This window comes from Brienomyrus brachyistius, chromosome 1 (genome assembly GCF_023856365.1).
Source record: "Brienomyrus brachyistius isolate T26 chromosome 1, BBRACH_0.4, whole genome shotgun sequence".
Taxonomy (NCBI): Eukaryota; Metazoa; Chordata; class Actinopteri; order Osteoglossiformes; family Mormyridae; genus Brienomyrus; species Brienomyrus brachyistius.
This window is the reverse complement of record NC_064533.1, coordinates 11,483,561-11,511,445: the sequence shown is the minus strand read 5'-3', so window position 1 is coordinate 11,511,445 and position 27,885 is coordinate 11,483,561. Positions and strand designations below refer to the sequence as shown.

General features: G+C 45.6%; 2 protein-coding genes across 3 annotated transcripts in view; both read left to right on the top strand.

Annotated features, from left to right (window-relative positions):
* mybpc1 (myosin binding protein C1) overlaps window positions 1–14,189 on the top strand; it is a 33,747-nt gene extending 19,558 nt beyond the window's left edge. The window contains 18 exon segments of the mRNA XM_049022561.1: window positions 74–179; window positions 321–487; window positions 659–824; window positions 1,117–1,223; window positions 1,931–2,067; window positions 2,202–2,361; window positions 2,968–3,072; window positions 3,759–3,947; window positions 5,123–5,257; window positions 5,457–5,624; window positions 6,169–6,257; window positions 6,462–6,657; window positions 7,224–7,363; window positions 7,520–7,679; window positions 8,165–8,301; window positions 8,653–8,839; window positions 12,491–12,710; window positions 14,045–14,189. Coding sequence (XP_048878518.1) covers window positions 74–179; window positions 321–487; window positions 659–824; window positions 1,117–1,223; window positions 1,931–2,067; window positions 2,202–2,361; window positions 2,968–3,072; window positions 3,759–3,947; window positions 5,123–5,257; window positions 5,457–5,624; window positions 6,169–6,257; window positions 6,462–6,657; window positions 7,224–7,363; window positions 7,520–7,679; window positions 8,165–8,301; window positions 8,653–8,839; window positions 12,491–12,710; window positions 14,045–14,189 — 2,714 coding nt within the window.
* Window positions 13,980–25,560, top strand: chpt1 (choline phosphotransferase 1). Of its 2 annotated transcripts, none has more exons than XM_048972287.1 (9): window positions 13,980–14,456; window positions 18,187–18,334; window positions 18,865–19,006; window positions 19,173–19,257; window positions 20,292–20,423; window positions 21,674–21,832; window positions 22,262–22,387; window positions 22,503–22,598; window positions 24,701–25,560. In XM_048972287.1, exons 1-9 carry the CDS (start codon window positions 14,217–14,219, stop codon window positions 24,749–24,751), a joined length of 1,179 nt encoding a protein of 392 aa, XP_048828244.1. In that variant the 5' UTR covers window positions 13,980–14,216; the 3' UTR covers window positions 24,752–25,560. The 2 variants fall into 2 exon arrangements, 1 of the variants encoding a protein (XP_048828244.1); XR_007381778.1 differs by having other exon boundaries at window positions 13,981–14,456; window positions 22,503–24,014.
* The last annotated feature ends 2,325 nt before the right edge of the window (window positions 25,561–27,885 follow it).

Here is a 27,885-nt window from a genome sequence, read left to right as displayed (position 1 = left end):
ATATACAGCCAAATTAGGGAAATGTGCTGATGTTGTCATAACCTGTGACGTTTGTCTTGCTACTGCTTGTCAGAGTTGCCGGTGAATATCGTCAAAGAGCTCGAATCTGTAAATACCACAGTAAATGAGAGAATCGAGCTGGAGTGCGAGGTGTCTGAAGAAGGAGCCCAAGTCAAATGGTGTGTCTTCCTTGCCTTTGTCCCAGAGTCGCTAATGACAGTCAAGATGGCTAAATTGACTGATAGAAGAAGTGTTTCCTATAAGGATATGATGGCTAGGAATCCATATCCTGTGTCCTGAGCCATAGTTCTGTCTCCTAGGCTGAAAAATGGTGTGGAGGTCCCAACTGGAGCTCGCTCACGCTACCGGATCAAGTGCGAGGGAACCAAGCACCTGCTGATCATTGATGATGCTATGAGGGAGGACTCAGGCACTTACTCCCTCATGGCCACTGGGGGCACTAGTCAGGCCAAAGTGAAAGTTGACTGTATGTATCACTACCTACCGAATAATCTATTCCTCTTTCTTTTTTTATTGCTTTCTTGCAACTTTTTTTTTATCCAAAAACCATCTAAAGGTTCCTCCCATTCTTTCAGAGTTACTTTTCCTTTCTGCCACTCCCCTGATGTCTCCTTCCTTCTCCTTGCCTTCCCTCTAGTGAAACCCCTGAAGATCATACAAGACCTGAGTGACATAACGATTCGCCTGGGCCAGCCACTGAAATTGCACTGTGAAATCTCCCCGGGAAATGTGCCCGGCCGCTGGTACCGCAATGGGCAGGCAATCCAGGCCATTGAGCGCATCAACATCTTGCAAAGAGCCAGGTATGTCCCATCATCTTTGTAGCCGAGAACTAACTTCCATCTGGTTAAAACCTCTGTTGGCTGTCTTCATCCAGTCAAGTATACAATTTCTCCAAATAAAGATTTGTTCAGGCCATAAATACGTAATAAAATCCCTTGTCTAGGTCTTCCTAGTATAAAGACCCTATTCCTTCTTTCCTTTGAAGGATCCAAATTTCGAAAAGTGCTTTTAGACAAAGATGACCCTTCTAAAAGCCTTTTAAAGGTGCTCATCTTGAATCTTTTCCTGATCGAGCACTTTTTGTCCTAACAGGAACCACAGGTTAGAGATTGAAAGCTCCATAATTGGCGATGCAGGGGATTACACATTTGTGCCGGAGGGTTATACTCAGAAGCTCTCCGCCCACGTGCATATCATAGGTAAGGCCTTCAGGGCGAAGAATATAGCTGGGAAAGGCATTGGGGTAAAGATATAACAAGTTAGAGCACTGAGTCTAGAACATGCACTATATGGTCAGAAGTATGTGGATACCAGCTTGGCCAACATCTCATTCCAAATCCAAGTGTATTAAAGAAAATTTGGTCTGCCCCTTGTTGCTATAATCTATTCTCCTGGGAAAGCTTTCCATTAGATGTGGATTCATTGCTTGTAGGGTTTGTTACTGTTCAGGCTGGGTATTGATGTTGGGTTGTGAGGTCCTTCTCTGTGAGTTCGTAACTGAACTTGCTCCCAGCCATTTTGCCCGTCACAATCACCTCACCAGTTGCTGAACAGGGCAGCTCTAGCAGGGCAGACTGCTGATCATTGGCGAACTAAGTTGTTGGAAAGATGGTGTTTTATGATGGCGGCAACTGTAACTGTACAACCAACCATTCTGTTACTAAAATTGTTGCAGGAGACTGTGTGACTGTGAGTGTAATTATACAGCTATGTCAGAAATGGGTGTAACTTTTTTAGACAGTCCTCATTGATAGGGGTGTCTACATACATTTGGCCATATAGTGTACATCTAGTTAAGGAGCCATGCCTGCAAAGTAAGCCGAGGTAAATTCCTGGGACTACAGTGTACGCCCACAGACACAGACTACCCAAACAAATCACGAGTCACATGACCTCATCCCTGCAGACCCCCCAAAAGTTCATCTGGACCGTCTGAACTTCCCTGACAACACTGTGACCATCGTAGCCGGTAACAAGCTGAGGCTAGAGGTCCCCATTAGCGGAGAGCCGGCCCCCAGAGTGGTGTGGATGAAGGGGGAGCGGGTGAGTCTATACTGCCCTGGGAGCAACCAAGTGGGGCTCTGAACAGGGGTGCAATGATACAAATGTGGTTGTGTACTGTCCTAAATGAGAATTGTGATACACATGGAAAGAATGAACGCCCCCCCACCCCGTAGGTGATTCTGGACACGGGCAGTCGTGTTCGAGCTGAGACCTTCCCTGACCACACCAGCCTGACCATTGATATCACGGAGCGGGAAGACACAGGAAATTACAAGATAGTACTCCAGAATGAGGCGGGTGAAGACTCAGCCATTGTCAAGGTCAAGGTTGTGGGTAAGGAGCTTGAGAAAGACCCCAAACAGGATGTGGCAGTCAGTCCAAAATGTCTGACGTCATGGTGACCGGATTGCATGTGGACATCGTTCTAGGATTGAGTAAAACAGTTTCCAGCACTGTTATGACCAAAATCATGTACATACTGCAGTTATCATAAGAATGTTCCCCCACTGTATGTATACCTTTCCACTGGGAACCCCCACACTCTCTAAAGACATGGCAGTTGGTTAATTGGTGTCTCTGAGTTGCATTAATTGTGTAATTCTGTGTGTTAGTATTCATGCTGCAATGAGCTGGCATCCTATCCCAGATGTCCACTACCTCATGCCCTGTTCTTCCAAGGATATTCTTCAGGCTCACAGTCACCCTGTACTGGATGAGAAGTTATAGATGGATGGATGGATGGATGGATGGATGGATGACAAATTATTGTGCAAATTATTTTATATATACAGTATATAATTATCACTGTCAGAATTTCCTGAGATCCTGTTCTGGATGTGGAGTTGAAAAATGTATAAATAAACTGTCAGAATTTAGTTCCAAAGAACAACTATCTTGATGAAATTTTAACATGTATTAAAACGGATTCTCTCCTCTCAGACATTCCTGATCCACCAGAAGCCCCTCTAGTTACTGAAGTGGGGGGGGACTGGTGCTTTATGTCATGGAGTCCCCCCCACTACGATGGAGGGTCACCCATCTTAGGTAAGTAAGGGATGTTGCTGTACAAACTAGAGAAAATAGGGTGTTATACACCCCGATTCAGGAGATTCAGGACTACGCGTATAACTAATGTTCTTTAATGATTACAGCCCTCCTTAAAGAAGGTTTAAGAATGGTTGGGTGCTTTGTAAAGTAAATATCACTTCTGAGCTTTGAAAATCCCTTATTTTAGGTGTGAAATAACTCAATTTCTCAGAAATTGCTTACAAAATAAACCTAAAACAAAGTAATGTGACACCCTTAGCATCACAAATAGAAACCTTTACTCAACCGTCACAAATGCTTAATAATAACTAGTGAAGTACAAATCATGAACAAATATAGTACAAATATAGTAACTACTATATATAGTAAATATAGTAACTACTAGAGATAAAAGTGTCATGACTCAATAATGAATAACAAACATGTGATGTGCGAGCTTATTTCACTTGTGTTATTCATGCCTTGTTCCTTCAGTGTTTCCTTCAGTAGTTCACATTAAGAGTTATAATTGTTAAAAAGTGGACATACATGCTTTTCATTGGGCAGTGACCATATATCGATGTGTGTAGGGGAGTGTGTGAGAGAACTTTAATGCTGGAGGCTGCTGGTCTACGTGTATGGGTGTAACTGACTGTGGTTTCTCTCTGAGCACGTTCTCACACTCGCGTGCCTGTATCCATCAGGCTACTTCATAGAGAGGAAGAAGAAGCAGAGCTCCCGCTGGATGCGGCTGAACTTTGACCTCTGCAAAGAGACCACCTTTGAGCCCAAGAAGATGATCGAGGGGGTCCCCTACGAAGTGCGCATCTTTGCCGTGAACGCCATCGGCGTGTCCAAACCCAGCGAGCCCTCGAAATCGTTTGTGCCACTGGGTGAGCATTACGCTGCGCGCCAGGATCTGGGACTTTAGCCTAACGGTTAAAAGCACAACTTGGTAGGTCTCAGGAAAGCCATTTTTCATTGTACCCTCATTCAGAATACATGTGGCGCTGCAGTCTGCGATCCAGGTTTGTGCAGCGGCTAACATGGTTGCCGCGCCTCTAGAGATCAGGGTTTGAGTCTCCGGCCTGGCTGTACGTGTGAGCAGACTTGGGTAATTCAGGTTCAGAGAGTAAAGTATAGACCGGGATTTTGTTTCAACCAACCAGTTGAGCATAAAGACTCACAGTCATGGAGTATTCAGCTGGTTGGTTGGAACAAAGTCTGGACGTTTACTCTCTGGACCTGAATTACCCAACTCTGCATGTGAGGAGTTTGCATGTTCTCCCCATTTCATTATGGGGATTTCTTTAGGGTGCCCAATTGCCCATTGAAGCCTGGTATGGGTGCCCAGGAATGGGTTGGCATCCTGTCCTAGGCTATTACCCGTGTGCTTGCAGCTTCTGGGATAGACTCTGGACGCTCTGATCCTGCATAAGTCAAGTGGGTATGGAAGATGAATGAATGTTTGAAGTCACATTTGATGTTAGGTGTTATTTTGCATGAATAACACTGGGCAGTGCCAAGTCATTCCAGGGTGTTGTTTTGCTCTGAGGGCCAGACAAAGAGACTGTATTGTGAGCTGAGAAAGGAGGCGTTCCGCATGCCTGGGCAGCCCAGCTCCCGTCTCTGCAGCTGTTCCACGTGAAACAATGCGACATAGGTTGTTCTGCATGTGACATGTGTCTGAGGGGGGGGGGGGGAGATAAATATGTCTTTATAATGGCTGCCAGAGAATGTGGAGCATAACGCTTCAGTGACATTTGGCTTCTCCCACCCAAACTCTCACCCAGCTGCAAGCTGCGGTCAAACCCTTTTTAGAAAGTCAGATCGTAGGAGCAGAAACGTAACAGAATAGAAATATAAGACCACGTCATCTGAGAGGCACAATGCTGTAACTTCTACATGAAACACGTCTGCAGCGTTTCTGTAATTTCCCATCCGTCTAACTTTCTACGACGATGTGCCTAATAGCATTGTCAGCACCCTAAATAGTCTGGACGGTTTATAGTTTGGCTAATGAGCGTTATTCTGGTGAAGGATGCTCTCTTGTGCTCCCCTCCTGCAGCGGTGACCAGTGAGCCCACGATGCTGGTGGTGGATGAGGTCACGGATACCACGGTGACCATGAAGTGGCGGCCGCCGGACACCATTGGCGCTGCAGGGCTGGACGGATACATGCTGGAGTGGTGCCTCGAAGGATGTATGGGGCCGCCTCTCAGTAGCCAGTGCGGCTGACACACTGCCACTGCGAACAGCACTGATTTGTTACACTTCTGTAGTATTTTCCTATATACACGCAGGCTAAAGAGTGTGAAACACTCTTTCATGAAGTACTTGTATTACTGAGTCTTTTTTTGACCTGCTTTAGCTTGACGATGATGATGCGGTGTGCTTGACAGCTGACGAGTGGATTCCCGCTAACAAGGAACTCGTAGAGAAAACCAAGTACACCATTACTGGCCTGCCAACAGAGGGCAAGATCCTAGTGCGTGTCAAGGCAATCAATGCTGCAGGAGCCAGCCAACCCAGGACCACCCAGCACTCCATCCTGGTCAAAGAGGTCGTAGGTGAGGTCATAGGTCATAGGTCATTGGTCAAGTTCTGATTATTTTGTTTTTGCACACCGAGAGTCTTACTCAAATCAAGTCATTATACTTAATACAATAATACTATACATCTTCTAGACACTTGGTTGGACAGAGACTCCTTCAGTTCCACTGCAATAAGATTTGTTGCAGGAGGTCATTCCTACATCTACAAAGGCTCCTTTCTGTGCTGGAAGAGGAGTTTTCTCCACTGAGGCAATGCACAATAAACACTTACATTTATTTACCTTTAGTGTAAGTCTTTAGTTTTTCAATCTAGTATAGTAGTTTGTATATTTGTACATATATAACTTATGCGTCATGTCTTCCTTCATGCCTACCTTTTGTGTGAATTTCTTTTTCATTTATGTGAATTGCTACTGCAATCCAAATATTTCCTCTTTTAGGTAAATGAAGCACTCTGAATGTGAATGAATGAACCTGAATGTGCCGTACTATAACTTTTAGTATGAGGTATGCCCATCTGCCTCTAACCCCCCCTTCTCACGCCAAACTAACCCAACAGAGGCCCCCAAGATTCGGGTACCTAGGCATCTGAAGCAGACTTACATCCGCAAAGTTGGGGAAGCTGTCAACCTAGTCGTACCTTTTGTGGTAAGGCTGCTAAATATTTCTTGAAAAGAAGAATCGTACTGCTGCTTTGCGTTTAGATGCATGCGGTAGGGCGCTAAAGATTTAAGTCGGCTTCGATATATTAAAACCCCACAGCCCTCGTCGGGCATTACTGGCTGTACCTGTCTTGTCATTATTTCGATGATGTCATGCGTTTGGCTTCACCGTCCCATGGTCCGTCTCCAGGGCAAACCCAGGCCTAAGGTGACCTGGGTGAAGGAAGAGCAGGTCGTGGAGCCGTCGCAGGTCAGCATCCGCAACACGGACTGCGACAGCATCTTCTTCATCCGCAAAGCCGAGCGCAAGCACTCCGGGAAGTATCAGATGAGTGTTCAGGTGGAGAAGCACGTGGACACAGCCATCTTGGACATCCAGATAGTGGGTAAGTTTTGGGACAGCAATACAGTAGACACAGAAGGTCTTGGCATGCTTGCTTAATTCTGCAAAATCTTGCAATTTTTGTGAACAAATGAATTGAGTGATGATTTTTGTCATAAAACCCATATATTTGCTATATTTTTGCTCCATTAAGCAAATGTCCCAAGACTTCTCGTGACCACCGTACTGTATATGCATTTAAAATGTTATGGTTATATACATTTAACATAGTGTTAAACTAGTGTGGCTTAGTGGTTCAGAGGGTAGGACTGTTATCTCACCCCCTACCAGGGTGGGGGGTTGAAATCGCAGCCCCGTTTTGTGAGTGTGGCGTTTCCATGTCCACCTTGCGCTTTATAGGATTCCTCTTACGGTGCAAGAACCTGCAGTTAGATATCCCTGAATTCCCCAAACCGTCTGTGTGTTCCTTGCAATGGACTGGCACCCCAGCCAGGGTGTTCTCTACTTTGATTTATATATACTTATGATTTATAATGAGGCTTTGATTAATGTTTTTAATGTATAAAATCAAAATATCTGTCTTGCCAACCCCCACTCCCTCCCCAAAAGACCTTCCAGGCCCTCCCCAGGCAGTTAAAATAGATGAAGTGTGGGGCGTCAACGTGGCGCTGGACTGGACCCCCCCGAAAGACAATGGCAACGCCCCTATTACTGGCTACACCATTCAGAAAGCGGACAAGAAAACCATGGTGCGTAGCTGTTGGTGCTGGATTAGGCCTGATTATTTAGGGCGTAGTGTCATTTAGTTGTGTTCTATAAGAACTAAGCTCTTCAGTAACTCTGGCCGGTGCAGAGTGATGTCGCTGACTGTGTTAACCATGTGGCATTTTTCTGCCCCGTGCCAGGAGTGGTACACGTGCATAGAGCACTACCATCGCACCTGCATCACCATCCCCGACCTGGTGGTGGGGAACGAGTACTTCTTCCGTGTGTATTCGGAGAATATGTGCGGACTGAGTGAGAACGCAACCATGACGAAAGACAGCGCCCTTATCGTCAAGGAAGGTGTGTGCAGGCCGGCCGCAACTCCAGGAAGTAACCAAGCGGGGTGGAGAGACTAAGGGAACTCAGAGATTACGAGCTCATTGAATTACTGGTACAGAAGCGCTATACTGCACCACTTCCCTGGTCGCTACTCCTGAGTCTTCATCAGAAGATTTATTGCTAAGAGACACATTATTGTAAAAACAGTCTCTACAAAAACACCCCTTTTACATGAAGTCAGGTTTGCATGCTGCCTCTCCTGCTGATTCACAAGCCTAAGGTCTTTATGTTCCCGCATTGCAGGTTTTTTTTTTTACCAAACCCTTTTTTTTCAGAGAATAATTTATTGTTCACGTGAGAGTCGTATGAAAGCGACCCGCTGCGAATGGAAAATGCTTCTGCATGTTTAGAAGCAGGAAGAGTGGGACAGATGCATATTGATCCCGATTCGCCCATGATCTTGCTGAGAGTCGGTATCATACAATCCCATCACCTTCCCTCCCCAGGCCTGAACCTGAAGATTCCGGAGTACAATGAGTATGATTTCACTGAGGCACCCAAATTCACCCAGCCGCTGATCAACACGTTTGCCGTGGCAGGCTACAACACCAGGCTCAACTGCAGCGTCCGTGCCAACCCCCGGGTGGGTCCGTCTCCCTCATGCCGGCCATATGCAAACCTGCCTCTTCTCAGGTTCTGTCCCAGCCCTGTTCAGGAGCCCCGGCTCGGTCCCCCTGACCTGGAACAGGTTGCTAGGAGTGAAGCCACCGTAAAGGTTGTTTTGTCTGCATCAACGTTCATGCCTTGTTTAGACCACTCAGCATTATTCATCCATAAGCAAGAAGCCTGAAGGCCATTTAAAATGTGTGAAATGTGCGAAATGAGGTTCTGGAGATGATGCATCCTTTGTATTCTAACATCCTTTGTACTTTGGTTCTATGACACCTATGTCATTCGAATAAGATAACGTGTAATTTTCCCATTCCGGCTGTAGCCTAAAGTCATTTGGATGAAGAACAAGATTATAATCCTCGATGACCCGCGCTACCGGATGTTCAGCAACCAGGGTGTCTGCACGCTGGAGATTCGCAAACCCAGCCCCTACGACGGGGGCGTCTATACATGCAAGGCCATCAATGATCTCGGGGAAGCGCAGGTGGAGTGCAAGCTGGAGGTCAAAGGTCAGTCCCGGGGTGGGGTTTGGGGGGCACTGACGCTAGTCTGTGGCTGCCATCCGCCCAGGGTGAGGGTAACTTGGTCTCCTGAGATCTTGATAAACATCAAACAACTGTTCAATTTTATTTGAACAATATCACTCTGCCATATATCTAATGATAACTGCATTAAAACTGTAATACATATATCATAAACACCCTCATTAACAAAGCACACACAGATATATTATTTATGTAAATTATACAGGTTTTTCAAAAAATCAGTTTTTAAATTCTGCTGATGTAGTATTTTTTTTTTTATCTCCAAATGTCTTAAGACTCTGTTCTGCCAGAATATCGAGATTTTGAGCGGTCCGGGCTTTGGACCCCTTCCAGGTGCTCTCATTTGGACTCCTCTCCATATGGACAAACTCAACAGGAACACCCCCCCCCTTCCCCCCCCCCCTCCGCTGTCACTGATAGCATATCAGGTGGCTGGCGGCCTGCCTGAGTATACACAGGCAGGTGCCCTTTGCCTGGACCGTGCTGCGCCTATACGCTCGGGGCCGTCTGCACTTGGACGGCTGCTGGGGGCAGAGGTGACTCAGCATGTTAAAAATCAATTACAGCTTCTGAATAAGGGTAAATAAAACATAGAGTAGCAGAAGAAATCACTTCATGCCCATGTGCAAACCTTCACGATGGGGCACTGAAATGGAGAAGCCCTTTGCCGCTTTTGCATTGGCTTTGAAGACCTGCACCTCAGGTCATTTTTTTTTTTATCTTTTTTTTTTTTTTTTTTTTTATCTCATTGGCTTTTGGATTCAGTCTTTCTTCCCATGACTGCATTACATAATTCTACATTTTCAGCATGAACTCATATTCCTGGAAGGCTCTCTGAAACCGATCTATTGATCTATGCTCAACTGCACCGTGATTTTTCATCATGTATCAATAGCGTAAAAGGTGATTAGAGCAGAAAGACTTTTCGGAGCCATCGTGTGGCCATGAATCATTCAGCGCAGAATCATTCCAGAAGGAAACCCTCTAATTTATGTCAGTTTGACATCGGTGGGAAATGCTCTCACAAATGACTCTTCCAAGATGTAAATCAGTGGTATTAAGCAGATGTGGAGACTTCAGGTCCAGAGAGTACAAATCCAGACCAGGATTTTGTTTCAACCGACCAGTTGAGCATAAAGAGTCACAGCCACAGAGTACTAAGCTTGTTGGTTGCAATGAAATCCTGGTCTGGATTTGTACTCTCTGGACCTGAAATCTCCACCTCTGATATTAAGGCACTGTGACTGGCAGGAACACGAAGGTCTGATTTAGGTTTGTGTTCCTAAAGCAAACACAAGATGAAGGCAACATTAGCCCTGTGGACAGACTTTCTTTTGGCCCGGAAAACACTCATTAATTTGCATGCCCACCTGCAGCTGGAGTTCAGCTTGGCCCAATAGGGACACATGCGTCAGAGTAAATGCGCCCTCTCTGCTTTGTCTCACTCCTGCTGGCGCCCCAATCACTAGGCCAGCTGAAACCCATTCATTCACTGTACAAAATCAGCAGAGAAATCGGTGAACTGCGGGGAAATTTCTTGGAATGTGCCAGTTTGAGTTCTTAGTCTGGCTTAATTGTTTTCAATGAGGTTTTTTAGATTCCAGGCATTTTTCGTTTTTTCATTTTGTCTGATTCTTCTTCACCTTTGTTTTATGCTTTTTTGCATTTTACTGTGATTTCCAATGGGTTCCTTTTGTGAAATGTACTTTTTTCATCTCTATAACCTTTCAATGCCCTTATACTCTTCCCATGCATACTGAGGTGCATGTGAGCCTAATAATGACATCACAGTCACATTTCACATCCTATGGTTTGTTCTTACCTCTAACCTCTGGATTACTCTCCATACCTTGACCAACATGCGTCATTGTTCACATCGTGTTAACTACTCTCAGTATACACCTTCTCCCATAATGCAGCAGTTGTAAACTAATTTCTTGCCATATAGCAAAACAGATTAAGGCCAATATTTTGCTTTTTTTTATTATTTTTACTCAGCTTTGTAGCACACTAAAAACTTTTGTGAAATCTAGCTTGTAACTTTGTGACTTTAGTAAAAGTAGAAAAGTGTAATAAAAATATTTACATGACATTAAGATAAAAAGCACCTTCTTAAAATTTTCAAAGTGGCAACAAGGTGTGAGTTCACACTTTTACAAGTTTGTCGTCACTGGTTTAGTCACCAAACTAATGTCCCCTGAAACACCTAGAACTCCAGTATTCAGACCTAATGAGTTAAATTCCTTTGAGTTTCATAACACACGCTTCCAAACGCCAGAATCTGTAACACTAAATATCGATACATCGTGGACAACAAGGTGTTTCTACAAGCATGATGGGTAGACTCAAAAAAACCAATGACATCATACGGTGCTAAAATCCAGCACCAAAAATAGATATTAAAGCAAGGAGAAGTATCAACACTCCCACGGTAGGTCCAAAAAAAAGAAGGAAGCAAGCTACTGGCCAATTAGCTACATGATAGCTATTCTTCCCCAGGTGCGCTAATCATAGGGTATTTAAATTACCAGCACGGTGGAGTCACATGACAGCGGGATCGGCCACTTGGACCTGGGCTGCTTTAACTGTGCTGACCCCTCTTCTTTTCTCTCCCCTAGTCACCAAGGAATTGTGAATGTATGTTCTCATCCAAGGTAAGCTTTCATATGGTTCTGGCATATGAAGCTTATGTCATTCATTCTGCACCTGCCAATAATCCCGCAGATTGCTCAGCGATTGGAGTTAAGAGGCAGACAGTCAAAGTCTGTGATAGGAAAACTGAGATTTCGGGACAGAGCACCAGTGTCGCAAATATGGCTAACGGCGTGTGACCAATTCGTGAATAAATGACGTGCTTTTGTTAGTAAATAGTGGAAGAATGCGTGTTCAGTCCCCTGTCCATGTACGCTACACTGTGCTTGTCTGGAAGTGCCTTACGTTAGGGAACTCAGGGACTTTGGCTGTCTGCAGTAGAGGTTGACGTTGAGCCTCCTGCTTGCATAACATATCTGCCCTGCTAACAGCTTTCTGATCTTCATGTAAAGTTTACCATACAAAAGGTGAGTAACCCCAAGACCAGAGTGAACAATACCAGAGTCTATTCTCCTAGCTAAGCAAGACAATAGTCAAATCAAATGCCATTAGAAAGCAAATGAGAGCGTTACATGCACAATCACACAAGTGCCTTATATGAGTGAAAGAGCACTTTGTATTTGGTTTTACTCACTACTTATCTGTTCATTGGTTCAGGCGGCCAGCCTGCAGAACAACTAGATCTTTGGGGGGTTTTGGTACTGAGGGGCTTGCAGTTTCTTTCTGACTCGTGTTCACATATATTCTTCCTCTCACATTCTTCTGACAATATATCTCCCCCCACCTTCCTCCGCTGTCTGATCTAGGACTGCACAACATCACATCCTGCTGTAATCGCGATTACGTTGCGATGTGATATCGTGCAGCGTAGCCTGATCACTGACCACACCATAGTCTCTCTTTTCAGTCCACCTACCCCTAACTCAGGCTGAGGTTATCACTCCCCCTAGAGACCTTAGACTGACCTGGTCCCCTTTCCACCTGTTGCACGGACACTGACTTGGCCTCTCCTCTTTCCCCCAGGGGGGATGAACTTCTCTGACCTGTTGCATCGCGGAGTTCCTTTACATCTGATTGATAAGTTTATGAACGAGTCAAAATCGCCTGAGCCAGAGAAGAAGTGATCGGAATTACTGGCTTCTGCACTGGAGCTTCAACCATCCTTCCTTCTTCCCAGCCATCTGCAGCCCATCTGGGGCTCGTGGAAGGAAAGGGGGCGGGGCTTCAACACAGCATGCTGTCTGTACTGCAAGGGTGGAGCTTGTTACCATAGACTCAGTATATATACAGCTGTTTCAGGCCCCGTCTTTTTAAAGACTGATGTTTAACAACTATTTCAAGCCCTAAAGCATGTCAGTGATGTTTTTGGCAAACTGCTTTGTGTGAGACATGTTTGGTAGTGTGGAAAATTTTGAATGAACAGTTCTGATTTCACAGTGATTTGTGTGTGTCAAAGGCAGACTGGGGAGAACGCCTTCATTTGGGAGCTGAATAGAGGGGAAGAAATTTAAGTAAAAGGTCTCTTGATTTTTGATAGAAGTCTGTTTAAACTAGCCTCTAGCTTCCACAAAACTCCCTTGTGATTCTGTTTTCCAGTTATTTTATTTTTTTGTGAGGCTATAGAACAGTGGTTCTCAAACTCGGTTCTCGGGACCCACTGCCCTGCTTATTTTCCAGCTGTTCCTGCCCTACACACTGCTGATTACCTGGATCAGGTGTGTTCAGTCAATCAGAAGCTGAACGACAGCTGGGACTTGTGTGTAGGGCAGGGATAGCAGGAAAACAAGCAGGGCAGTGGGTTCCGAGGACCGGGTTTGAGAACCACTGCTATAGAACATAGTTTTCTCAGCCTGGAGATCAGAGCATGCTTTTAACTTCCACACTCATTTGTAATTTATGATTTACTGAAGCCAAATGAATAAAATGTCATGTACATATGAGGCTGTTGGAGTGTATTACTTTATTGAAACTAGTATTCCGTAAATAGGATTATAAACATATATGGGGAAAAATAATCCCATAAAAGGTTCTAAAATGATTCTGCACAATGTGAAACAACAAGCAAGTACTGATGACAAACGTAAAACAAACCTCATTTCACTTTCAGTTATTACGCATATTTTTGTTTCATACCAGGATACGCATTACAATGAATGGAAGAACATTCTTTTCATTGCACACATTCCTTATATGCTTGATTTGTGAGAACACAGAGGCACTGATCGAATCTTGAAAATGAAATCAGACGCCAGTGAACACAATGTATAGCTCATTTACTGCAGTTGAATGCTTAAGCAGTCGCTAGATTTCTTTAGCTCGGAGTCACTAGGGAATCATATCAGTCTCCAGTGATCTGAAGCTGAACCATTTCATAGTGCTTGAAGTCTGAGCGCGTCGTCTTCTGGGCGTCGTTTATGAAAACTGCCCTTAATGTATTAAACACCTATTGAACAAGCATCAGTTCAACGGATTTTCCTCTCCAACGACCCCTGTGGCAGACATAGTCAGTAGGCGGCGTGCGGTGGGATTCATATTTCCCGGTCGCATTCTCTTCCGGGCGTGAGTTTCCTGTCCAAGCTCACTCTACAACTCCAGCTCGGAGAGCGACGGATGGCTGGCGAAACGCGGGGATGCCTTCCGCCCCGCAGCGCCTAAATGCGTGACCCTCCACCGATCGGACGAGTGGTGCGTGTCGGACGTCGTCAGAGACCGCAGGCATTAAGCGCAGCGCAATAAGGCAGCAGCGACGATGCCGATCCCTGTGCGCTTAGAGCCGCTCTCAGCCCAGCAACTCAAGCGACTGGAGGAGCACAAATACAGCGCGTCGGGGCGCTCCCTCTTCGAGCCGCCTTGCCAGATATACTGGAATTGGCTTGTTCAGCAGATCCCCACCTGGGTAGCTCCCAATACACTGACCATTACAGGACTTATCATCAACATCGTCACGACGGTTATTCTGGTCTTCTACTGCCCGTCTGCCACGGAGGAGGTAAGCGGTGCTCTGCTCTGGCTCCGGTCACCGTAAACTTTGAGTGGCGCTTTTTTGCGGGGGCCCGCATGCTCGTGCCGTCCGGCACCTGCGCCGCGTCTCGCGGCGAATTCCATCAGCTATTCACGCATCCCTCTTTATCCCGCTTTCATCACAATGTGCAAACGGCTTGTTGCTATAAAATGTTTTTTTTTTCTTTGAAGAATTATTGTAATAATTCCCCCACCTTAAGAACTGTTGCATTAAATATATTAACATACATCTATCCGCACTTGCAGTTTCATATTAATATTATTGGTGTTATCAGGCTGTTTTAGTATTAACTAGTAAACGACTAGCGTGACTAGATTAACTCGGTCCTTCCTTTTAACAATAACGCCTGTGTTACAATCTCCCACTGCGCTCCGCAAGGCCTGCTTGCATGTCCACGGACTTGTTTGCTCTCTCCCGGCGTTTACCGTGATCGATTTTATTTTAACTCAGTCGGTTAGCTTATTGCAAACAGCTGAATAATCACACACCCTACTACGACCTGAGGATAACACTATTAGCTTTGTCGGGTTTCCAGCAAGTCACCCGCAAGTTATCTCTCGCGCGACATTGTATCGAACTGTTACGATCGACTGGACGGAAGGGATGAAACCAGCAAACATCCTGGATCAGAGTAAACTGATCAGATAAACATTGTATTAGTTTCCCACACTAGCTGCGTGTAGCGCTGGGCCGGCCGGAGATGGACGCACTGCTGTCTGCCAGTCACTCCGCACTGTCGGCACCGATTCCCCCTCAGGTGCCGGGTGACATTTCCGTGCAGACTGACAGACATGCTGGTCTACGGCCAGAAGTTACCGTAACTCTGAGTGCGGTGAATTTTATCGGAGGACTTGACGGCAAAACAGTCACATCGTGCTGCTTTTAATTAAATATTTTATGTACTGTCTCACTTTGGTTACAGCCAGTTTGTACACATCTAGAGTATATATTTGCTATTTGGAGTATTGCAGTATAGGTTTTATTAGTACCTAATACCTCTTTTCTTTTATGTTTATTTGAATTATTTAATATTTATTGTCTTCTGTGTATTGGAGATAAACGTCAAGTGAAATTCTTTGTAAGTGTCACCTTACTTGGGCTATAAAACTGATTAAGAGACTAAGCCTTAAGGTAAACTTAAGTATTTTTTTGTTTCTTAGTATTTATTACATTATTTGGCTGATTTTTTTAAAGAAGTGTTTTCGTTTAATACCGTATGCACATTAACAGGGTCTAATACAGGTGCAGGTGCGTAACTGCCCCAGCAAACACAAGATGCCTGTCAGCCGTGTAGATTGTCTAAATTGCGTTGGTCGGTCCAGGACCATATCTATATCTGCATGACGTGCAGGTCACGTTCAGAATTTGGACGTCTGACCACGACCCCTTTTGCGTGTAGATATGCAGTTTGATATCTGGACCTCTGGCTGGGAGATTTTTTGGACATTTGTGGACGTGCAGGACCCAATATTGGACATTCAGAAGGTTCATAAATACTTTAATTCTGGCTTCTCAGGGGGCAAGACGTCCAAAAGATGTACTTTGGACATATCTTTGCTCAGTGGGGGGAGGGAGGAACTTCCTTTGGGCAATGGGGTGGGTGTCAAACCCCCCCCCTTGCACATTAAGCTGCTGCATATTATGTTTGCACAAAAAGATATTGTCAATCAGGTGGTTTATTACGGAGGATCTTTTCAAAGTTTTATAAGGGAGGCAGTGAACGGCTGTAATAAACATCTCTGGTATTGAGGAGCACTGGGTTGTATTTGTTTTTTCAAGGTTTCATCACCGTTGTGCTGATGGTGAAGTGACGTCTGGCTGCCTTGCAAGGTCGCTTGCCTCGTTAGGGCATAGGAAGCCTGGCCTTTCTCTTCCGTGTGTTTGTAAGGTGTGCGTTTCTGGAAAGGAGCCGGGAAACGGGAATTGCATCAGTAGGTTGAGCTTCAGGCCCTGGCAGCCTGAGAGCGTCCAACTGAGGGGACATCTGGACCTGCAGGGCAGACGCGTGCACGCTCACACGCTCACACACACTCACGCATGCACAGTTACACACCTGGTGATGCTCCAGGCATCGCCTGCTGTTAAACAGCCTGTCTCGCTGTCTCTCAGAATCCCCTGGTTGTCTCGTTATAGGTATGTCTGCCTGGTAGGCCCTTGCTTGCCTTACCCTGGTCAGTGTGCTCAAGCCCCTGATTGGCTGTCCTCCACATGCCAATTTTACATGCGTTTTCCTGCCGCATAGTCACCGTGCCCGTCTTCCAGCTCTCCGTTACACTAGCGTAACTGGGCCGAGGAGGTAGATAGGACAGTGGGGGGCATGAGTCCTACTTAGCACCCCCGCACAGCCAACGCTGCGTGGGGGAGTTGCACCTCCGGTCAACAAGGGCAAACTATTAATTTTACCAGCTTGTTCAGGTTCTCGCTCAGTTCAGAAGCAGGACAATCGCATTGATTATGCTAGAAAATGCATCACACTTAAGAGGTCTTACCTCTGTAAATGTAGCTAATTATACACAAGTAGGGAATCCGATTTAAGCTTTTTCCAGCGCAAAAACACAAGATGAATGTTGTGTAGCTGTAATGCCCCTTTTGCTAACGGCATTTCATTATATTGAAAATAAAATGGCCTCGTCATTTAGCTGGGTCACGAGCAGCCAGCTGCATTATATGATTTTGCGGAACTTGCCTGATTGCAGTAGCGTCACTAAACAGGTTCTTCAGCATCCTGGTTGTTTAAAAAAAATGAAAAAACAACAAAACACTCAATGGACTTTAAGCTTCTGCTCTGCTGTTTGTTGGTAGGGGCGGTTATGCTCTCTGACTTCTTAAGAGATGCCCTTTTCCCCTGAATGTAGACGCCTCCCCCTGTGAACATCCAGGGTATAAAACCTTCTTTTCCAGGTGACGTTGTGGTCATCGTATTCCTGTTCCAAACTAGGGTCTTTGAGGAGAAAGGCAGGAGAGTCCAGTGACAAATCCCATTTAGCGTGCCATCACTTATACAGGTCATAAACCGCTCCTGGTTGTCGCTAGGAGGGTGAGTTCTGTGTTCCGTGCGGGTGCCGGAAAGCTCCGGATCGTTTTCCTCATCCCTGAGCTCTGCCTGGCCTGACTGCCTCCCCTTTGTTGTCAGCCATTTTTCCGTTCAGATACAAATTGACGGCCTTTTTCATTTACCAGCGTTTCAGACGTTCACACACCTTTGCTGAGGTGACTTATTTGTTCTTTAGTCATTTAGTTAATCTTTTGCCTATTTACTTGGGCACCTTTATTAAATGAAACCGGTTCTCCTACTGGCATTTGAACCTGTAATTTCTTGTTTACGAGTCCGGCTGGCTGCCATTGGATGATGCAATCCTGCTGTACCATTTACACGGCTGGGATAGATCATTATGGTGAAGGGATTCCTGGAGTGGGTGCTGCCGTTGGTTGCAATTAAACGAGAGAGTGCATTTTATCACTGAAAATATCATCGGGCTAGAAAAACGAACGATGGAATTTTAAGTATATTTTAAGAAATGCCTCTAGAACATTAAAAAAATACACTTAGTTGTCAAAAAAAAAACTGGGAATCTAAACATTTGGCATTTAATTTTTCTTGTTGGATAATATGTTTATTAACATCCAAGGCTTTGATTGGCCCCTTCTGGCCAATGGGAGAACAGCAGGGTGTGACTCGTCTTTCTCGCTCTCCCAGGCGCCATGCTGGGCCTTCATCCTCAGCGCATTTGGCCTCTTCATCTACCAGTCTCTGGACGCCATCGACGGGAAGCAGGCAAGGAGGACCAACAGCAGCTCGGCGCTCGGGGAGCTCTTTGACCATGGCTGCGACGCCGTCTCCACAGGTACCACGTCAGAGAAATGTTGTGCTCTTAGCTGACCTGTAACCTGCGTGTGGAGCAACAGGAGGATTAGACAGTTTGTCTAGGGATAGAAAAGTAGGAGGGTGTAGTTAGTGTAGCTGAGGTTACAGGATCTCTTAGATACACATATTCGCTGTGCCCCTGAGGAAACAAGCTTAGGCTATTTACATTACAAGTATAGCAGATGCTTTCATCCAGAGTGACGTTCAGGTCAGAAAGCATGGTCAGACATCGTTGTGGTCAAATGCCCATCAATGACATCACTGCCAGGCGTTAGATCTGAACCGACAACCTTCTGATCACAGGCACAAAGTTTTAACGCGCCGCCCTTTGTAGTCGCCGTGATCCTTCCTGATATTTTCTGGTCTGTTTTTATTTGCACGTCCCAGCAATTAATTTTTATATAGCGCCTTTCACGACAGTCAGCCCAAGGAACTTTACATGGGCGTCTCCATTATAATATCGTTAAGATAGGGATTGGATAACCATCCCGTCTCCTGTGTTCCGCCCAGTGTTCGTGTCCGTGGGAACGTGCATATCCTGTGGAATGGGAGTGTATCCAAACTGGATGTTCTTCTGCGGCTTCGTGGGCATGTTCATGTTCTTCTGCGCGCACTGGCAGGCCTACGTCTCCGGGACGCTGCGATTCGGCCTGTAAGTGGAGAACCCCCCCCCCCCCCAATCATCTCTCCACTCCCCCCTGAAGCTTGTCCCAGCTCTCCCTCTCATCCTGCACATACGATACCCGTTTGCAGGCTCTTCTTGTGTGTCTCCCAGCCCCGGCTTGCTGTTAATCCCCTTCTGCGCTCTCCTCTTCCAGCGTGGATGTGACGGAGGTGCAGGTGGCCATCATGGTGATTTACCTGATGTCAGCCTTCGGAGGAGTGGCTCTGTGGGACACAAGGGTACAGCCTCTGTGCTCTCTCTCTCTCTCTCTCTCTCTCTCTCTCTCTCTCTCTCTCTCTCTCTCTTCACTCTCTCTCATGCGCACATGGCCGCTGTGGTTGACCTCACATGGCCACTGTGGTTGACCTCTGACCTCACATGGGCGCCCACCTTAAGTCTGGATCCTACCTCCACCCCCCAGCATAACTCTCAAAGTTATTAAAGATTTATTATTATTCTTATTTTTAATAACTGTTATTAAGAAAGTTGAAGAAAGGCTTTACCTCAAGGTAACACCACATGTAGTCTGTTTCCCAGGGTTTGTAAGGAAGATCTATTCTCTCTCTCTCTCTCGCTCTCTCTGCCTGTCTGTCCTTCTTTCTCTGTCTATAACACACACACACACACACACACACACACACACACACACACACACACACACACACACACACACACACACTCTGGCCATTCTACTCTACGTGAGGTAATTAAAACAGAAGAATCACTAACCCGGATGTAACGGCTCCTCTCCACAGGCAGGCTTAGTTAATAGGATCCCTCCGTTTTTACTTACTTCTAGTCTGTAATTAAACTCTACGGTTACCGCTGCGGGACTGGAAATGAAACCTGAGGCTGATCCGTACCATTAAAAATGTGACACCGTGCAAACCGCAGCCGTCGCCGGTGACCAAAGGTCATGCCCTTTAACGGCTCGGTGCCATTGGCTCACAGCGCACCCAGATAAATACCCGGTGTCACACCATTACTCTTTGAATAGACCCTCTGTTTCACTTTTGCTCTGTGCTGCCCACGGACGCGTCACTAAACTGCACATGGGAAGGCGCCAAGGTAATTATGGGATGCTCTTGTCATGGCAGCAGCTCGCTCATGGCCATGAACTCTTTGAACAGCTGACACGGCCCCCACCTCTCCCCCCCCACATCAGCTTCTCCTCCCATTGTGCTCCGCATGCTTACAGCTTCGTCTGAATACTGGAACGCTCCCGTAACGTTTGCATAACGTGGCTTCAGCCCTCGTGCCTGTTTCTCTACAGCTGCCTGTCATTGGGATAAAGCTGCAGACCTTCCCCATCCTGGGAATCATCGGCGGAGCCGTTTACTCCTGTTTCAACTACTTTGAAGTCATTATGAATGGGGGGGTTGGCAAAAACGGCTCCACCGTGGCTGTAAGTTCCTACTCGTTAAACTTTGTTAAACTCTGGGTGTGTGAAATGAGTTACCATGGTTTACTTCTGCTGTTCTGCTTTGTACTGACTGTACGTATTATAAGACAGACACTCCTTGGGTTACGGTAGGTTTGTCAGAACGTAACCCCGTTATAAGATGAAAATGTCGTAAAGTGAAAATTTACTTAACACAGAACACCTAACCTAACAAGCATCATAGCCCAGCCTAGCTTGCCTTAAACATGCTTAGAACACTCACATTGGCCGACAGGTGGGCAAAATCATTAACGCAAAGCTTATTTTTCTAATAAAGTGTTGAAATACCTCAAGATAACGTAACGCGGACCATCGTAACCCGTGGAGCGTCTGTATGTGTAGCTGATATTTAGCATCTCTTTTGCAATGTCAGAGAAGGGGGCAGTTTGCCTGGTTTAGGATGCTGACTCGGGGAGCACCTGTGGTCCAGCATCTCCAGGGTTGTGGATGTGATTCCCAGCCCTGGTCCTGTGTGTGCAGCTTGCATGTTCCTGTGGCTTTTCCATGTTTCTGTGTTTCCCTCTGCAGTCCAAAATGTAGTTTAGTTGAACCGTTACCAGTAAACCAGACCGGTTTCCTGGTCCCCATAAGGGAAAACTCTATTTTATAAAAATCAGTGACTATGTGCTATGAAAAAACTAAAAATGCTAAAACTTGTGCATTTTGCTTGGTTACTTATGGTTATGGTTAGTGCAGGGTGGGGGTTAAGGTTGTCATAGTTAGCGTTTTAGCATTTTTCCAATAGAAGTGAATGAGCGGGCCCCATAAGGATAGGTGTATGTGTGTGTGTGTGCGTGTGTGTGTGCAGCATCCACAGTGTTCTTCTGCCTTGTACCATGTACCATTTCTTAGAATGGGTAATGGGTACATAGAAGACCCAGAATTTGATGAATGGTTATGAAAAAAATGGTTGTTCTGTAGAAAAAATAATATCGGTTTTTAAGAAGCATGATATACATGCTGTTGCAGATCACCATGGATTGACAGGTCGTAAATTAACAAGAGAATGATTGTAGCTGTTTATAAGTAGTGTATTTAAACTGTGATTTGTCAGTTATGAACCTCATTAATCAGTATGACCGACACAAACAAGCTGAACCTAAGGAGGGGACCAGCTGCAGTTAGTGGGGACCATAACTGGGATGCATTATTTCTGCACGCTGTTGACCCATAACATCTACCAGCCAATATCACACGCTGTGTAATTCCTGCAGGACACCAGCGTTCTTTCTCCAGGGCTCCACATCGGCCTCATCCTTACTCTGGCCTTTATCATCTTCAAGAAGTCATCCAGTCATTTGTTTGAGCTCCACCCCTGCCTGTATATATTAGCCTTCGGCCTGGTCAGCGCCAAGATCTCAAATAAACTAGTGGTGAGTTGTTTCTCTCCCATGGTCAACATCTTCTAGATGGTGGTAAGGAAAGAGCGTCTAGCTAAACCCTATGACAGCGATTCTCAACTGGTGGGTCGCGACCCAGAAGTGGGTCGTGGGACCATTTTCACTGGGTCACAGATTCTGCGGTTAAAAAAAAAAAACTTTTTGCTTTATTATGTTGGACTTTTGTGGTTGCAAATGATGTGCAGAGTCATCCTGGAAATCTTGTATAACTAAGCAAAAATTGTTCTACATTTAATACACCCCTATGCTCGGAATACCATTCAAATACAGTGGTGATATGGGTTTGGCATCACTTCTGCTCTGCCACTGGACATTTTCATTTTGAAGGTCACAGCTCTCTGTGATGTTCACATGACGTCGGCCCACACTGGCAGTAATGTCTCCAATGTTCCTCTCCTCTAGGTGGCCCACATGACCAAGAGTGAGCTCCATCTTCCAGATACTGCGTTCGTAGGGCCTGGCCTCCTCTTCCTTAACCAGTACTTCAACAGCTTCGTCGACGAGTACATCGTCCTCTGGATCGCACTGGTGAGTCGTCCTGAGCTCTCCTCCGTCATCACATTGCCGTAACAGTACAGATGTCATTTGTGGGAGAGACTAATGAGGATTTGTTCTCCGGTCTTGTCTTTCCTGGCCCTCACAGGTCCTGTCTGTGTTAGACCTGACGCGGTACTGCACGGCGACGTGCCTCCAGATCGCGGCCCACCTGCGGATCCGGGTCTTCAGCATTGTCCCACAGGTCCACGTCTCCCGTGACTGACTGCTTGCCCAGCAGGAGGAGACCGGGTCGGGGCAGAACAAAGGCACCGACCCGCCACTAATGCCCGGGGAACCTCGCGACCTCCACAGCCATAACCTGATCAGCCTCGACTCTCCTGAGTCAGATTCGTATCCGAGCGACAACTAAACCAAAACGCGGATTCTGACAGTGCTGGATGTCGTTATGGGATTATGGTTTGCCGTCAGATTTCGTTTCTATAATATTTCAATTTATACCTAGACTACTTTGTAAGCTAACTAATTTAGAAACAAAACTTGTAGATTAATACTGAGACATTCCCCAGAGCCTTTATCTAGTATATTTCCTTGATGGAATACCAGCATCCTCACTGCCTACTTGGGTAGGAGTTCAGAGACTCTGATCCAGTTTAGATATGAGGGACACCTGTCCTGACAGGCAGAAGTCCCTGAGGACTGACACCACTGCGTTGTTTTGCAGCTGGATGTCGATATTTTACTTGCCATTTCCTGTCATGAAAGGCTTGCAGTATGTTGTGAGTAAGGCTTACTCAACACTGGAAGGCCTACGGTATGCTATGAGTAAGGCTTACTGTACACTAGAAGGCCTACTGTATACTAGGTGTACAGTATGCTATGAGTAAGGCCTACTGTATACTAGATGGCTTACTGTATGGTTTACTGTAAGGTTATCTAATGTATTTTAAGTTTGCTTGATTCAAGTTGAAAACTGAGCAACAGTAAGCATTCCCGAAATTCCTACCGTTTCTATTCGGACAGATCTAAGAGAATGAATGACATCATGCTTTGGCTGCTTTTATATGTAAATCGCCCGCCCCCGATGACAATGACGTAATGCTTAATAAAAGTTTCATAGTTAGGAGTGAAAGCGGGACGACAAGAGACTCGTCAGATATCGAAGTCGAAACTTTTGACAGTTGCGCCCTGCTGCCAGTTGCTGGAGTCTGGATATAGAATGAGTTACATTTTTAGAATGCAGTGTTTCCAGTGAGCATAGTGTATATTTACAGTGCTTTTAGGCAGAACTCTGTCAAAGGCAGCAGGCAGAGAAGTGACTCAGCGTTGGTTCTCATAAGTGTGGCGATACCCCCCCCGAAGCTGCATACTCCACAGAATACTCCATTTTCTCCTCCCTGTCTATTCTGTGAGCAGACAGCCAAGCCCTGCTCACATCCCGCGTCAGCATGATGTGCCAAAACACCCGGGGGTGACGTAAACGACCCAAAACTTGTTCTACGGTCTCCTCCCTAAGGGCTAAGCACGCAAAAAACCAATTTGGCAGTAATGTTATTCTCCAGCTGGGCGTGGGATACAGCTGCTGCACATGGACTCATATTTCTCAGCTGTTTTGATGCCCGGAACCAATATTTTTTTCCATCAATAGCTCATAAATTATGTAAGTAGTATTTATAACGATAAAGCTGGAATTTTTTTAATAAGGAATTCTGTTCTTTGTACGTCTGCAGTTCCGGCTGCGCATACATGTACGTGTAAACTGTATACGTTTGGTACTGAACTACTTTTCGATTACTGGTATCGCATATATGTATGTAACAATGTAGGTGTGGTTGACGGTGCTCTTCGTGTGACAGGACCGGATCGTCGCGTGACGAGCGATGAAGCTCCGAGGGCTGAGTGTTTAGAAATTTTGCTACCTTTTAATAATTTATTACATAAGTGCTCCGTTGTAAAATAAACTAACACATGTGGACTAAATGCTGTAAAGAATACTTGCAAGTATTTCTAGTCATGGTGAGTTGGTGGGTTTGTCACGAAGGTCATTCTTGTGAGATGGCTCAGACGCCAGTGGGGATCACAGCGGTATATACCCCACCTTGCGTCAACGTAAGATGACATCAGCTGCTTCATAGGAGCCTCCCTGAATTAAGACTTAAATTTCTTACCCATAATACGAATTAAGGCTTGGTCAACGCAGTTGTGTAACGCGAGCTATCAACACGTGCATCGTAGCGTGAACGATAAAAGCGCGTGGCTTGTTATGGCGTTTAGCGCGTCCACGGGGAGAGGGAGGCGAAAACCTCCAGTGTGACTGTAGTAACATCTGTCGTATCGCCGATGTAGGAGGATGGAGTTTCCCTGGTGATGGTGAGCCCTCAGAGCAGCAAGGATTGAAGAGTTATACACATGGTGACCATCTGCTGTTGCTGTGGAGGGGAAAGGCAGTGGGGAGGGGTGGCTCACGAGGGCCGGGGACGGGGGGGGAGGCACGCAGCAGTTACTGCGGACCTCACCTCTAATCTCCTGGACCCCGCAGTCGCACCCTGGAAACGGACCGGGAGCCAGGCGGACCTGGCGCTCTTCCTTCTGCACATCATTCTTTTTTAAAATGTTATTTTTTTCCACAGAAAACCTTTTGTTGTGTGATTTGTCGCTCATGCCATGTTTCGGTCCCAAATCTCCATTTTGATTGGCCATTAAGAAGGACTCGTTCCGTGTCACTTTCTCCAGATCCTGTGCTCACAGACAAATTGTGGCATTTCTCTGGCCCTTACTGTGAGATGGCATTGGTGCTAATACATTTGTTACAGTGCAGAACTTATTAAACATGTTTTTTTTTTCTCCTTGATCCCACCTAAATACATTTCTTTGCTGTCCTGATCCCATTTGGGGGGCCCACCTTCATCAGTCACGTCCCCCTTTGTGTGGCTCAGCCTTGATAAAAGCTGCAGATGAAAAGCGGATGACAGCTCATCTCCCTCATAAACCGTTTTGCTATCTACACTGTACTTTCTGGAATATTCTGATCATAATGTATATGGAATTTCATTCAAAGCTTGTGCAGATTTTTAGTGTCACCGAACACTAAATGTATCTCACTTTTATGCCAAAGCAACACTGATCAAATGTGTCGAAACTAGGTCCACATTCGCCAAATTTTGATGGTTTTTATAATTTAATATATTAAAATTCACTGTAGACTCCACAGCTGCGTGACTACCTCAAACACATCCTTTTGCTTGGCCAAAAACAATCTGCTTGGGGTACATAAAATACTCAACAATCATGAATACATATACTGTATACTGTATGTAAAATATTGAAATAGATGTTATATTGGATAACACAACTTGTTGCTTAGTTATTAGTGTTCATGTTTCACAGGAGTACAGGCAGCACCTGTCTTACTGTTCAACAAATGTAATTTTTTCTGGTGTGTTGAAAGTTTGCCATAACATTTAATTTAATTGGCACAGAAGCGTCTACCAATTATATATAAATATTCTACCATATTGAATATTTCTCATATGTTTAAATTTTTGCAACCATTGATAAATTGCAAGAAGGCTCTATCACAGTTACTGACAGCTGTTGGTGAACATGCGGCAATGAACATCAGACATTTTGCAAAAAAAAATAAACGTACACGTGCAGTAGCTTCACAGTTTACTGGCGTTGGGCTTGGAGACGGGATGGTGGTTAACGGCACACAGTTTGAAGTTTGCCAGAATTACTCTTCCCCTTTTCCATTGCGTTTACAGCGGTTGGAAGAGACGGCCGCACTGTACACGCAGTTGCAGAGGCTGCTTGTGTATTTTCAGCATTGTAGTGGCCATGTTCTACGAAGCCCTTCAGCTTCAAAAGAGAATGACCAATAGCTTTTAACAAGTGGCCATTTTGAGGATTATACCTAATGATGATTTACCTACTGTAACTCACACTTTTTTCCAACTTCGACCATTCCGAGATAATATAGCCAAAAACTCATTTTAAACTTTGTTCCTTATATCACTGTTAAATTTCTAAACGTACCCTAGAGTTAAATTAAACAACTAAGCCTCCACTGGGCAAAAAAACCTTCAGTACCAGTCAGACAGGTTTACCAATTACTAATCATCATGAGTAAACTGAAACATCATCTTTATTCCCCAGCACTTGTTCGTGGTAAAATGTGGGCTCACTGAACAATCTCCAGTGCTACATGTTTGGGCTGGGCCTTCGTGTGACGGAATATCCATGTATACATGCGTATGGGCAGATACACTGAATGAAATGCATCCATGTTCAGTCCTGCATTTGACTTCTGCTACTCTGATATCTGAACATGGCTGCCCCAAAGCCACAGTACCGAAAACGGCAGACAGGAAGTAATCTCGGGACCCCATTTTTAACCTGCGCGAATACAGGAAATGTCTAAAATGAGAGACCAGACAGCAAGGGAATGGCTTCACTGAAATGCCACGTTGACATTACCTAGCCCCGATTTACCGGGAAGTTGCAGCTCTGAGATGTTAGGGCCGTCACCACTGAGGTGGAAAGCGATATACGGCGCTCAAGTCCCACGGGCTCTTGTGCTAACGTACCATGCTCTGGAGCAGTGAAACTGAATCACACCCCAGTAAAATGTCCTGCTGTTAAACTGGGCTAACCACATAAACCACTGTGGATGGATCCATTATCTAAGCACCGAAGTGAAAAGAAAATATTTACATTTTCCAGATAAACAGGCAGGGGCAGCAACACCTGTAAGTATCTCATTTAAAAATATATAGTATATACAGCGAGTCCTGAAGGTACTCCCAACTTGCAGTGAAAAATTTCGGGGCTGGAGGCAGGACTGGCACTTAAGCCACCAAAAAACCTTCACACAGTTCTGGTGAAGCAGACAGAACTCTTTTCTGCTCACTGCCAGAGTAGCTCTGCTGCAGCCACCCACAGGAAGGTTGCACGCCCCATGTGGGGGATGGGGGAAAGCCCTCCATAGTCTCATCCCCAGAAGAGTCGAAACCACCAGAGAGCCAATGAGGTCAGGCCTGTTGGGGATCGGAGCAGGTGTGGTGCTGAGGCATCACCCACGTTGGACATCTCTGGGTGCACAGGTCTTGAGGCCGATCCATCGATTAGCTGTGACCCACCCAGTCTCATTGAGATTACGGTGGGTCATTGAGGTGGTGAACCAGCTGAGGGTAAGGAAGGCTGCAGGGATCTGTGGCAACCTGGGTGAACTTCTCCAGGCTGCTGGTAAGTTTGTCCTCCTGGCATTGCAAGCAATCTTTGCTTCCATTTGGGCAGACAGGTGTCATCCCAACTGATTAGAAAATGGGACTTGTTTTCCCTATCTGGATAAGGAAGGATGATCGCCTGGATTGCGACAACTACAGGGAGATAACACTGCTCTCAGTGGTGGGTAAGGTCCTTGCCAAGATGAACCTCAATAGGATCTGTGATTACTTGCTTGCCTACCAGTGACCAGAGCCTAAGAAGTCTACCATCGATCGCCTCCTGACACTGAGGGTTCTCATCAAGCA